This window comes from Scyliorhinus torazame, unplaced genomic scaffold (assembly GCF_047496885.1).
Source record: "Scyliorhinus torazame isolate Kashiwa2021f unplaced genomic scaffold, sScyTor2.1 scaffold_475, whole genome shotgun sequence".
In the NCBI taxonomy this organism is placed as follows: Eukaryota; Metazoa; Chordata; class Chondrichthyes; order Carcharhiniformes; family Scyliorhinidae; genus Scyliorhinus; species Scyliorhinus torazame.
Window position 1 is genome coordinate 35,264 of NW_027308202.1, and position 13,950 is coordinate 49,213.

The 13,950-nt window shown below is 47.6% G+C and overlaps 1 protein-coding gene across 1 annotated transcript in view; it reads right to left on the reverse strand.

Moving 5' to 3' along the window:
* Positions 1–13,950, reverse strand: part of LOC140406322 (anoctamin-5-like) — a gene marked incomplete at its 3' end in the record, with an annotated part of 79,220 nt that overhangs the window by 31,672 nt on the left and 33,598 nt on the right. The window contains exons 3-5 of the mRNA XM_072494439.1: positions 13,550–13,604; positions 6,664–6,798; positions 5,025–5,262 (exon numbers count right to left, since the gene is read on the reverse strand). Coding sequence (XP_072350540.1) covers positions 5,025–5,262; positions 6,664–6,798; positions 13,550–13,604 — 428 coding nt within the window. The remainder of the gene's footprint in view (positions 1–5,024; positions 5,263–6,663; positions 6,799–13,549; positions 13,605–13,950) is intronic.

The following is a 13,950-nucleotide window of genomic DNA, read 5'->3' on the forward strand; positions in this document are numbered from 1 at the left end:
AGTGGGCCGACGAATGGCAGATGGAGTTTAATTTAGATAAATGTGAGGTGATGCATTTTGGCAGATCGAATCAGGCCAGGACCTACTCAGTTAATGGTATGGCGTTGGGGAGAGTTATAGAACAAAGATCTAGGAGTACAGGTTCATAGCTCCTTGAAGGTGGAGTCGCAGGTGGACAGGGTGGTGAAGAAGGCATTCGGCATGCTTGGTTTCATTGGTCAGAACATTGAATACAGGAGTTGGGACGTCTTGTTGAAGTTGTACAAGACATTGGTACGGCCACACTTGGAATACTGTGTGCAGTTCTGGTCACCCTATTATAGAAAGGATATTATTAAACTAGAAAGAGTGCAGAAAAGATTTACTAGGATGTTAGCGGGACTTGATGGTTTGAGTTATAAGGAGAGGCTGGGTAGACTGGGACTTTTTTCCCTGCAGCGTAGGAGGCTTAGGGGTGATCTTATAGAGGTCTATAAAATAATGAGGGGCATAGATAAGGTAGATAGTCAACATCTTTTCCCAAAGGTAGGGGAGTCTAAAACTAGAGGGCATAGGTTTAAGGTGAGAGGGGAGAGATTCAGAAGGGCCCAGAGGGGCAATTTCTTCACTCAGAGGGTAGTGAGTGTCTGGAATGTGCTGCCAGAGGTAGTAGTAGAGGCGGGTACAATTGTGTCTTTCAAAAAGCATTTAGATAGTTACATGGGTAAGATGGGTATAGAGGGTTATGGGCCAAGTGCGGGCAACTGGGACTAGCTTAATGGTAAAAACTGGGCGGCATGGACTGGTTGGGCCAAAGGGCCTGTTTCCATGCTGTAAACTTCTATGATTCTATGATTCTATAAGTGCGTGTGACTACATGAAGGGTGCCTTTGATGCATCAACTGATTTAAAGTGAAAATGTTCCCTTTTGAACATTAACAGGTGAAGGATATTGAAGTTATGTTGATTTTGACTGGTATGTTATAGTACAAGTTAAAATCAAAGCAAAATTTTGTCCATAGGTTTTCTATCCGCTGGCTTCATGGGGACTCCATTAAACGTGGACCTCAATGGGATCATAACGAGAGTCAAATCATGATTTCCTGGTCAACAGTTCAGCATGATGGCTCAAGAGCTTGAACAGCAGCATATTATTTAATTGTACATGGATTTGGTCCAGTTATTCTGGAGTTGTATTCCATGTGGTGTCAAATCCCCAGCGGCTGGGTGGGTGGTGCCAGTGCAATCCTCTTACTGCTGGGCTCAGAATAAATGCTTAAATATTGCCAATCAAATATCGGGATCAAATGATCTGGACCCTAGGGATGTGAAGCTCAAAATTCACAATAAATGTTGAAGGACTTTAAAAAAAAATAATATCGCTTTCATTAATCATGGCAAAAAATGTCAAAAAAGGTTTACATATTTGAAAGCAAATATGTAAAAGAAAGCTTTGTACATTTTCATGTGGGCGCTGACTCGGCCAGTGTTTATTGCGCATTCCTGTTGGTCTCGCGATTGGATGAGTGCAACAGCAACAACACAAGAAACTTGCCAAGATCCATGCTCCAGGCACCCCATATACCACCTTAAGCATTCACTCCCACTGCCAACACAGTGGCAGCAGTGTGTACCATCTGCAAGATGCACTGCAGCAACTCACTAAAGGTGCCTTCGACAGCACCTTCCAAACCCCCGACACCACCCAGAAGGGGACAAGAACAGATGATGCATGGAAACACCACCCCATTCAAGACTTGGAACTATATAGATACAAGACAGATGTCAGAGGTAGGTTCTTGACTCAGGCGTGGAATGCCCTGCCTGCAACAGTAGTGGACTCACCAACACGAAGGGCATTCAAATTGTCATTGGATAGACATATGGACGATAAGGGAATCGTGTAGATGGGCGTTAGAGTGGTTTCACAGGTCGGCGCAACATCGAGGGCCGAAGGGCCTGTACTGCGCTGTAATGTTCTATGTTCTATATCTTCCTTCTTGGTAACTGGGTCAAATTGGTAACTGGGTCAAAATGAAATGAAATGAAAATCGCTTATTGTCACAAGTAGGCTTTAAATGAAGTTACTGTGAAAAGCCCCTAGTCGCCACATTCCGGCACCTGTTCAGGGAGGCTGGTACAGGAATTGAACCCGCGCTGCTGGTCTGCCTTGCTCTGCTTTAAAAGCCAGCTATTTAGCCCTGTGCTAAACCAACCCTTTCCCAACAGCATTGCAGATGTACCTACACCACGTGGACTGCAGTGGTTCAATGCAATGGCTTAAAACCACCTTCGTGGGCAATAAATATTAGCCTAGCCAGCGATGCCCACACACCGCGAACAAATAAGTTACTTCAGGAAACTCTGTACAAACTAACTTGTATGTAGCTTTTACAATAGTGATATTGGCAAGAGAAGCAACTACTCAGTTAATACAGCAAGAAAAACACGATTTAGCCATTTTGACTATCATGCCTGACCTTTTACCTCAGCTACCCTCCCCCCCCCCTGCACTATTCACATATCCCTCAATTTCCTCAGTATCCACATATCGACCGGTCTTAAATATATAATCAATTACTGAACATTCACAGCTCACTGGGTGGGGAATTCCAAAGAATGACAACTCAGTGAAGGAATTTCTCATCACCTCAGTTCTAGAGGCTGAAATATGTAAATAATAATAATAATCACTTGTCACAAGTAGGCTTTCAAGTTACTGTGAAAAGCCCCTAGTCGCCATGTGTACAGATAATTGCTCCCATCTCCATGTAGTATGGACTTATCAGTCATTAGACCTGTATGTCTCTGTACTGAACTTTCCAGCAGGTAATTTGAGTGCTATATTGGGTTAGGGGTGGAGAGACTTTGATATTTACTGTAGCTTTCTCAGAGGCCCCAGATTGACTCTCATACATAACATGGTCCAATTGACAACTGCCCCATGGTCATTTTATTCTTGCGAGGCTTTAGGTGCGGAGTTGCACAACAATCACAGTCTGAGGATTCAGGGTAAACCATTTCGGACACACAAGGAGCCATTTCTTCACACAAAGAGAGTGGTGAGGCTGTGGAATTGATTACCACAGGAAGTAGTTGATGCTAAAACTTTGAATATATTCAAGAGGCGGCTAGATATAGCACTTGGGGAGAAGGGGATTAAAGGCTATGGGGAGAAAGCAGGATTTGGATGACCAGCCATGATCATGATGAATGGTGGAGCAGGCTCGAAGGACCAAAAGGCCTCCGCCTGCTCCTATCTTCTATGTATCTATGTATAATCCTCCTGCAATGCTTGCCTGTACAGGTGGGCATGCATTATAGAGACAAGGGAGGAGAAAAAAAATGTTGTTTAGAGTTTAAGAGTTGGGAGAATTTTACAAGTTATCACAGAGGTCAACTCATTGTCTCCAATAGTTGTTCTTCCTTTCCTCCTCCAGAGGGCATAATCAAGCTCTTATCATTCTTGAAAATTACAAATCCAGGTCATTCCACCTTTAGAATAGTCCATTAGGGTACCAAACAAGTCATCTCAGAACTAGGAAATACTGGATGAAATTTTGCCAACCAGCCCTCAGTAGGAACCAAAACGTCGGAAACCTGCAAGCGTAAAATTCCTTTGCAATTCTCCCAATAGCAGGTTGCATTTCCCGCTGGCAAATGGCATGGACACCATTTTTATATTCAGCTGCATCTCATGAATGCTCATTATAACAGCTGCCTGCCAGCAACCCATCAGGCCTTCCAATCATGCATTGCGCCAGTAGGAATTTACATTAGTGTCCAACCCAATTGCTAATGAGTGGTGTGCACAAGGCTGTCCTCAGTTCACCAGAGACTTTGGGGGGAGTGCAATATCTTTCTGCTATAGTGCTGTGCCTCACATGCTGCACACCACTCTACTGAGGAAGACCAGTTCCCATCTCCATCCTGTTCCGCTGGACCCATTGACCCTCCTCTGTCACTGAGTCGGATCAGTACTGTGCCTGATTAGCACAGGGGTTTCCTTGCCCCTGGTGTCACAGTGTTTATCTGAACAGCACTGTGCTGTGGACGACCCCATGCTGCCATCGCAAAAATCTGACTGGGAGTGTGAAGCGTGGCCATAGGATACGGTGGGCAGACAATGACAAGGGGAGCCATGAGGAAGGACTGCAGTGCAGTGTGTGTGTGGGGGGGGGGGGGGGGGGGCTGTTTAGCACAGGGCTAAATCACTGGCTTTGAAAGCAGACCAAGGCAGGCCAGCAGCACTGTTCAATTCCCGTAACAGCCTCCCCGAACAGGCGCCGGAATGTGGCGACTAGGGGCTTTTCACAGTAACTTCATTGAAACCTACTTGTGACAATAAGCGATTTTCATTTCATTTTCAAGAGAGTGGGGGGGGGGGGGGGGGAGTGATGTTGGTCACAACGGCATGCAGAGGGATAAGGAGGTTGGTGAAGATGATGAAATGCAAGGGAAGTTGCACCCGACAAGGCTGCTTGAAAACCTCACAACAGAGGTCAAAAGGTATACCGCATCTATTACAGGAAGTGGATGGAGACTCCAGATGCAGTGGGTAGAAGTCCAAGTGGGGTGGGTGAATCGAGGAACAGATTCCCTCTAGAGGCGGCTAGCCTTCTCCCTCTGGGTTGCTGACAGCCTGCACAGTCTGATGAAGACAGATGGGCTGGAAAGAGTGATGGGAAGGTGCTGGATGTTTAAATATGTTGCTGGGATCTTCAAACCCGTCAGCGGACGGCGAGCAGATGAAAAAATCAGCTGCGGCCCGCCAAGTGAGCCAGAGCGGAACTAGTTTGTGCATAATTAATTTGCTTCCAAACGCACAATCTGCCACAGAATCCTGCTATTCTGATCAGCGTTCAGCAGGATAGGCACCACCAGAGCCACCTGCCAGCACACTTCCCAAATGGGAGAATTCTAGTCTTAATGAGACGCAATTATTTCCCTTGGAAAAAATAAACTCATTTAACACCCAATATACCACCTATTCACAAAAAATATATACAAATCACTGCTGAAAAGCAAATGAGAAAATTACAAACCTGCAATAAAGGCCATAAGTGAAGACGCCCACACCAAGGAGCACAGGAATAATGAGACTAATTAATAGCGTTTCCATCACAGCAAAATAAAGTGCGATTTTTTCACCAAAATAATTTCGTATTTTCCAGAGAGGCTGGAATTTTAGGTAAGTGTTTGCCCACAAGTTATTAAGCTCTGTCCATGCATCTGGAGGGTCAGTTAGTTGGGTTTCATCTTCAGAAGCCACACATGTCAGATCTAGAAAAGTGATTATATTAATAACATGAGAAGCGGTTGCTGTTAATAAAGTCTTTAAACCCAAAGGTTCACTTGGATTATATGCATCCAGTTTTATTTCAAAAAAACATGTACACAGATTATTTAAAAAAGAAAATCAATTATTTTCATGAAATAAATGGAAGAACATGATCCTGGCATTGTTCCCAAATCCAATACTGCAATAATGTGTAATGTTGATATGGCAAGTTGAAGTCCAATATGACTTTTCACATCTGTAGCTCATCTCAGCAAGCCCCAGAAGGAATCACTCCACAGGGAAACAAAGTTAAAACAGACCAGAAAATGGCAAGCTGAGCAAACGGCCTTTCCCGTTTCCGTTGTACTTGCTGATCTCAGCTTCTCTTATACATATGAACATACAAAATAGGAAATTTAGCCCATTGAGCTTGCTCGGTCAATCAGCAAGATCACAATAGATCTATTTGTGTTTCTGATTCCACATATACCCAATAACCTTGGATTCCCTTATCTAACAAGACTATCTACCTCTGCCTTAAAAATATTCAATGACCCCCATCTCCACCACCCGAGGTAGATAGTTCCAATGGCACAACCCACCGAGGGAAAAAAAACTCTGTCCTAAAAGAGCACCGGCAATTTAAAATAGTGCCCCCTAGTTCTGGACTACTCACAAGAGGAAATATCATTTCCACGTCCGCCTTGTCAAGACCGTTCAGGATCTTGTAAACTTCAATTAAGTCACCCCTCGCTCTTCTAAACTCAATGGGAACGAGCCCTGTCCAACCTATCCTCTTAGGACAACCCGCTCTTTCCACAAATTAGTAAACCTCATTTCCAACCCACCTTTGTGTCATTTCCTACCCCCCACCACATGCAACGAGTTCAGGAAAAGCAATAAAAAGGAGTGCAAAGACAGACACTTGACTATCTAAAGAGTAAACATGGGCCTGATGTTCACGGGAGTGCAAGCAAGCAGGAACCATATTCATATTGATGCAGGATTTATGCATCATAAATTTGCACACAATGCTTTTCATTAGTCTCTGACAAGAACTATGAAGTTCATTCCATCCTTTCAATGGTAAAAGTTTGTTCAAATTTATAACATCCTTGCAAAAATTATCTTAGAGACCAAATCCAGCATGGATCGGTTTGAAATAAAACTTTTGGCACCAACATCAAATTTACAGTCCAACAGAAATACAATAGGAGTCTTGCCTTGCACCTATCATTACCAAGGGATATTACATTAAAACGGGATATTACATTAAAACAGGCAACTATGACCTGATGAGTGTCTCCAGTATTTCCTGGTCTTATTTCACAAAAAATTGAAAATCTAATAATTGGATTTCCAAACTTCCTGCAATCACAGTCAGTGGGTTTTCTCCTACTCACCACAGTCTTGTAGTGTCAGTCGATTGGAATCACTGCAAATTTTTAAATCGTGCAGTATAAAAGCAGATTTAAATGCCTTCTTCATAAGCAAGTAGGGGAGAGCTGGAACTTTTCCTAAAACCTTGCGTGTTGCTGCTGCAAATATAACAAAATTATTTTAGTAAAATGCACATTAGTTAAAAGCAAAATATTCAACATTATGACTTCTTGCCTCCATCATCACACCTTCCCTAGCTATGAAGGCTGGGGACATATGCTCAAGATTCTCTGGATGCTACTGAGTGACTGGTTCTTAGAAACACTGGGGTGATGTCTGTGGTGTTGGGTGCTCTGGTGCACAGATGAGCCAACACAGTTGTATGTGGTACAACTCTATTTTATTATAACTCTTATAATACAGTTCGTTCTGGATACTCTGCACGTGCTGTCTCCCTGAGTGTGTTTGGCAATAGATGTGTCCTGGTTCTCCTCTGCAGCTAATACTGACCACCGGGGGTCGTGTCTGTGCTTTTATATCTTTCTGTCATTGGTTGTGGTGTTGTGTGTTCTGATTTGTCTGTTGGTGTGTCTATCATGATGTGTGTGTTTGAATATCATGACAATGTCCACTTCAGGTTTTCCTTCCTCTGTATGAAGAGCCAGTTAGCCTCCGTCAGCTCCTCCACTGCATGACACAGCCGACAATGAATTAATTGCGCACATTATCCAATACAACATTTCTGGAAGATTTCTCATCAGGGGAGCAGAATTGAAACAATTTCCATGAATGCATTACACTGTAGTGAGATTGACCTTAAATAACATGTTTTATATTTCCCCATGTAAAACTCCTGGTCCCAATACAAAACCCAAGCTTGAGAGGTGCGCCAAGTTGTGGGCAGGCGTTCAATACAAACATACTTTACCAAGCCAAGGGGGATGATTTCAAAATTTGTAGATGGCAAAAGAAATCTTGGAAGTGCAGTTGGTAAACAGTGAAGGCAGTAATAGATTTCAAGAATGTCATGATAGATATGTTGGTAAAATGTATGAATGCATGGCAGATGAAATTCAATGCAGAGAAAAGTGTAAGGTGACACATTGTGGTAGAAGTTAATAAATAAATATAGCTAATAAAGAAAATGGGATCCTGGGCTTTATAAATTGAAGCAGAGTACAATGACCAGGAGGTTATGCTAAAGCTATACAAGAGCAGGAGCTCAGCCCCAGACAAGTACTTTATCCAAATTATCAACATCCTGGGGTGACCACTGACCAGAAACTACAATCTACCAGGTCTACACAGAACAAGTGAGAAAACAGTTTCCAACGGCTACTGGGTCAATAACCAGGATGTACAGATTTGAGGCAATTGACACAAAAGGAGGAAGGAAAAATCTTTATGTAACGCATGTTCAGGAGTTTACATAGATTAACAGAATTTACAGTGCAGAAGGAGGCCAATCGGCCCATCGAGGCTTCACCGGCTCTTGGAAAGAGCACCCTACCCAAGGTCAACACATCCACCCGATCCCCATAACCCCACCCAACACCAAGGGCAATTTTGGACATGGAGGGCAATTTATCATGGCCAATCTACCTAACCTGCACATCTTTGGACTGTGGGAGGAAACCGGAGCACCCGGAGGAAACCCACGCACACACGGGGAGGATGTGCAGACTCCGCAGACAGTGACCCAAGCCGGAATCGAACCTGGGACTCTGGAGCTGTGAAGCATTTGTGCTATCCACAATGCTGCCCCAGGAGTTGTATTGCAGTGCCTGAAATAATGAAGAAAACGGATTTTAAAAGTAGCAGTCAAGGGGAATGGTACGAAATACCTCAACAGAAAAACTGCAGGAATGAGGAAGATGTGGAGCGTACGACAAACATAATTGCTTTTTAAGGGCCAGCACTACTTGATGGGCTGATTGCCCCCTTAATGCACTATCAATTACTAGACAGACGAGAGTAGTGAATAATCGAGGCTTTATTGAGCAAAGATGTTGTGCCTCCTGTAGCTGGAACCAGAATGGCTGCAGCAGCGGCGAGCACACACATTTATACACCGCCTACTGGGCAGGTCAGCAGGCAGGGATTTACCCATGTACCTCTAGTACAGGAGTCTTAACGTACTACATCTAATACAGTTAGTGGTGACTACCACATTCACACCCTGTTAAAAAAAAAAAAGAGTCCGGCACGGGGTGGTGGAAAATTTACCAGTTCAGTCTGTCGGGGGCCTTGATCCTCACGGTGATCGCCCCAGTCCTGGTGGTGATGCAGGCACCGACTTAGTCATCTGTGTCTCCGGGAGCGTGTTGTCCTGGTCTTCATCGCCCCCGAGTGGAACCAGTGGGAGGACGGATCCTCCTGGGGCGCGGGCTGCGGTAAGGTGCGCTGGAGGGAGGGGCAGTGTGTGGGGATCCAGCGGGTGCCAGGTCCCAGTGCCTGTCGGGGTGTGCCACGTAGGCGTACTGCGGCTTCGCGTGCAATAGTTGGACTCTTTCGACCAACGGGTCCAACTTATGGGTGCGCACGTGTTTCGAAGGAAGACAGGTCCAGGAGCTGCCAGCCAAGTTGTGAGTGAGACCGCGGAGGTGGGCTTCCTGGGGAAGGCAAAGAGACGTTCATGGGGGGGGTTTCGTTAATTGCAGTGCAGAGGAGCGATCTGATGGAGTGGAGCGCTTCGGGGAGGACATCCTGCCAGCAGAAGATTCTTAGACCGTAGGGCCAGCAGGACGCCTTCCAGACCTTCCTGTCCTCCCTCTCCACCTGCCCGTTTACCCGGGGGTCGTCCTGCTCGAGGCAATGCCCTTGCCGAGCAGGAACTGATGCAGCTCATCGCTCATGAAGGAGGATCCCCGATCGCTGTGGACGCAAGCGGGGAAACTGAACAGGGCTGTGGAGTGCTTTAATGACCGTGGCAGAAGTCATATCGGGGCATGGGATGGCGAAGGGAAACCGGAGTACTCGTCGATCATGTTCAGAAAGTTTGTGTTTCGGTTGGTGGAGGGGAGGGGCCCTTTGAAGTCCATGCTGAGGCGCTCAAAGGGGCGGGAGGTCTTCACCAGACGCGCTCGATCTGGACGGTAGAAGTGCGGTTTGCACTCCGTGCAGACCTGGCAGTCTCTGGTGACAGTCCTGACCTCCTCAATGGAGTAGGGCAGGTTGCGGGCCTTGATGAAGTGGTGACCCCCAGGTGACAAGAGGCCATCGTGTAGAGCTCGGAGTCGGTCCACTTGTGCGCTGGCACATGTACCTCGGGAGAGGGCATCGGGGGGCTCGTTTCCCGGGGCGATACAAAATCTCGTAATTATAGGTGGAGAGCTCGATCCTCCACCTCAAGATCTTGTCGTTTTTGATCATGCCCCGCTGTGTATTATTGAATATGAAGGCAACCGAACGTTGGTCAGTGACGACAGTGAATCTCCTGCTGGCCAGGTAATGCCTCTAATGCCGCACAGCTTCCACAATCACTTGGGCCTACTTTCTGACAGAGGAGTGTTGAATTTCAGAGGCATGGAGGGTGCGGGAAAAGAATGCCACGGCCTGCCTGCCTGGTTGAGGGTGGCGGCCAGAGCTACGTCCGATACATCACTCTTGACCTGAAAAGGAGGGGGACTCATCGACCGTGTGCATCGTGGCCCAAGCGATGTCTGCCTTGATGCGGTTAAAGTCCTGGCGGGCCTCAGCCATCAGGGGAAAGACTGTGGACTGAATGAGTGAGTGGGCCTTGTCCACATAGTTAGGGACCCACTGGGCGTAATAGAAGAACCACAGGCATCGTTTCAGGACCTTGGGGCAGTGGGGGAGGGGGGGGGGGTTCCACGAGGGGGCAGCGGGGGAGGGGGAGTTCCACGAGGGGGCGCATGCGGTCGGGGTCAGGCCCTAGAACTCCATTTTCCACAGCATAGCAAAGGATGGCTAAGTGGTTGGTGCGGAACACGCACTTCTCCTTATTGTACGTGAGATTAAAGAATTTTGGCAGTGTGGAAAAATTGAAGACGGTTAGCGTCGTGGTCCTGCTGATCGTGGCCATAGATGGTGATGTTGTCTCGGTAGGGAAGGTGGCCCGCAGTCCGTACCAGTTAACCATTCAGTCCATCCCATGTTGGAAGACCGAGACCCCGTTAGTGACGCCGAAGGGAACCCGAAGGAAGTTATAGAGGCGGCCATCTGTATTGGTGGTCCTCCTTGCAGGTGGGGAGCTGGTGGTAGACGGACTTCACGTCCACTGTGGAAAAGACCCGGTACTGTGCAATCTGATTGACCATATCAGATATGCATGGGAGGGGGTACGCGTCGAGCTGCGTGTACCGATTGATGGTCTGACTATAGTCAATGACCATCCTGTGTTTCTCCCCAGTCTTTACTACTACCACTTGGGCTCTCCAGGGGCTGTTGCTGGACTCAATAATGCCTTCCCGCAGAAGCCACTGGACCTCCGACCTGATGAAGGTCTGGTCCTGGGCACTGTACCATCTGCTCCTGGTGGCGACGGGTTTGCAATCCGGGGTCAGGTTACAAACAAGGAAGGTGGGTCGACCTTAATGGTCGTGAGGCCGCATACAGTGAGGGGGGGGGGGGAGGGGCTAGGGGTCCGCCGAATTTTAAAGTTAAGCTTTGGAGGTGGCACCGCAAGTCCAGGCCGAGTAACAGGGCAGTGAACTCTACGCCTTGGACAGTGAGTGTCGCGATGCAGTACCCTCGGATTTCCACGGAATGGGATCCGGAGGCCAGGGAGATTTTCTCGGTAATGGGATGTACCGCGAGGGAGCAGCGCCTTACCGTAGTGGGGTGGATGAAGCTTTCTGCGCTCCCGGAGTTAAAAAGGCAGGAAGTCTTGTGCCCATCGATTTTCACCGCTGTTGTTACGAGGTTGTGGGGCCGGGACTGGTCGAGGGTGATCGAGGCGAGCTGCGGCTGATGCGGGGAGGCCCCGGGTTGGTCAGCGGTGGTGGCAGGCGATGAGCGGACAGACGAGCTTCCCGACAGGCAGGGGTCCTGAGGCGCCGTCCAAAATGGCACCGAAGATGGCAGCGCCCACGGGGCGCACATGGCAGGCAGCATTGAAGATGGCGGCACACAGGCCGCTCGTGGCCTGTGGAGAAGATGGCGGCGCCCATGGGCCGCACGTGGCCTGCGGAGAAGAAGATGGCGGCGCCCACGGGCCGCACGGAGCCTGCGGAGAAGATGGCACCCATGGGCCGCACGTGGCCTGCGGAGAATAAGGTGACGGCGCCCACGGGCCACATGTGGCCTGCGGAGAAGATGATGGCGGCACCCCCGGGCCGCACATGTGGGGTGTAGGAACGCTGGGCCTAGAAACAGTGGCGACCGACTGGGCCTGGCACACAGCTGCAAACAATCCCTTCTTTCCACAGCAGGTTGCGCTCTGCAGCACTGTCGGGGGTGTTTGTTCTGCCCGCAGAAGTAGCATTTGGGCCCCCCGGGGTTGGCTGGCTGCCGCACGGCTCAGGCTTGCGGTGGGTTGGGGTCGGTAGCTGGTGGGGCCCACGATGCCCATGAGGGTGCCACGCGGTCGGGGGAGTATGACTGGATGTTATGGGAGGCCACTGTTAACGAGTTTGCGAGCTGCCTGGTTCCCACAAGATCAAGCGTACCCCCCTCCAATAGGCGCTGGCGAATGTACGCCGACCCCATGCCCGTAACAAAAGCGTCTCTGATTAAAAGTTCTGTATACTCGACTGCCGAAACTGCCTGGCAGTCACAGTTCCTCGCCAGGATGTGCATGGCACACCAAAAATCGTCTAGGGACTCACCGGGGAGTTGCTGTCTCGTGGACAGGAGGTGCCTGGCGTATAGTTTGTTGACTGGCCGAACGTAATGTCCTTTCAGGAACTCCATTGCTTCAGAGTAAATGGGCGCATCCCGGATGAGAGGAAAACTGTCAGGGCTCACCCGTGAATAAAGGAACTGGAGCTTCTGTGCATCCAAGGGTTCTTCAGCGGATGTTCGGAGGTAGCTTTCGAATCAGGCTAGCCAGTGGTCAAAAGCGGACGTAGCGTTGGCTGCTTGAGGGCTCAGCTGTAGGCGATCAGGCTTGATGCGAAGTTCCATAGTTTTAAAATCTTTGCTCAATAAATTGATGCACTATCAATTGCTACAAAGATGAGAGTAGTGAATAATCGAGGCTTTATTGAGCAAAGATATGTGGCCTCCTGTAGCTGCTCCCAGAATGGCAGCCGCACCGGCCGAGCACACACATTTATACGCTGCCTACTGGGCGGAGCCAGCAGGCAGGGGTTTACCCATATACCTCTAGTACAGGCGTCTTACCGAACTACATCTAATACAGTTAGCGGTGACGACCACACTCCTTCTATACTGTATAATCTATGATTCTTCTGGGGAACATGAACATAATCAAGAATTACACCACGGAGATTTTCCTGATTAAATAAAAAGGAGCATTTACAAGGTTGACCACTTGCTCTTGCTGCAAAGGAATCATTCAGAGAAAACAGCGTACTTAAACTGGCCTGGTCTTATCGCTGCTCGGCCTTTTGGCCAAGGTCGAGGGTGAGATCAGGTGTAATGCCTAGATCTGGTACGTCTCTCTTGTGGGGACCATGAATTGGTTTCAATGTGAATTGGTTTTTGGAGCAGGCAAGAAGGATTAGAGGTTTGGCCCTGTCCACTCTGCACTTTGGCTTTGTAACTCTGATCAAGGAACTTTGGAAAAAACCTGTCCTGGTCCTGTACAATCACTGTCACCCGGGTTTCAAGACCATCTCTTACTCAATTATATTAGTCGTCTCAAAAAGTGTTCAATTTGCAACAGTAAACTCAAAATCTAATAGCTCTACAGAGCAACTGGAACAGTATTGATTACAAATGTAAAATAAATTTGATGTTAAGTCTAATTTTTTTATTAGTTACCTTCTGCATCATCATGTCCAACTTCAATGGGTATGTTTGTGAGGATATAGTGAACCTACAAAGCAAAACAGTAGAGGTTATTTTAATAGGTTTCCCCCCAGATTATTTTTTCCAAATAGAATAGGTTCTATTTAATATGGGAATCTTGTAATGACCATGAATAACAGCTAATTATTCATTCATGTCTGCTGTATATGGCTATAAACTATCTTGTACAAGTTCTGTATAAAACAATATTATCTCAGTATCATGACTGCAGAATGCTCAGTTCTACCTTTTGCCATCTTGAGGCTCAAATTCCCCACTGCTATCTTTGCCAACCTCCACACTTCATAAACCCTAAGACGCATCACCCCCCCCCCCCCATCCATGCATGAAGCTTGCGGCTCACGATGCCCACT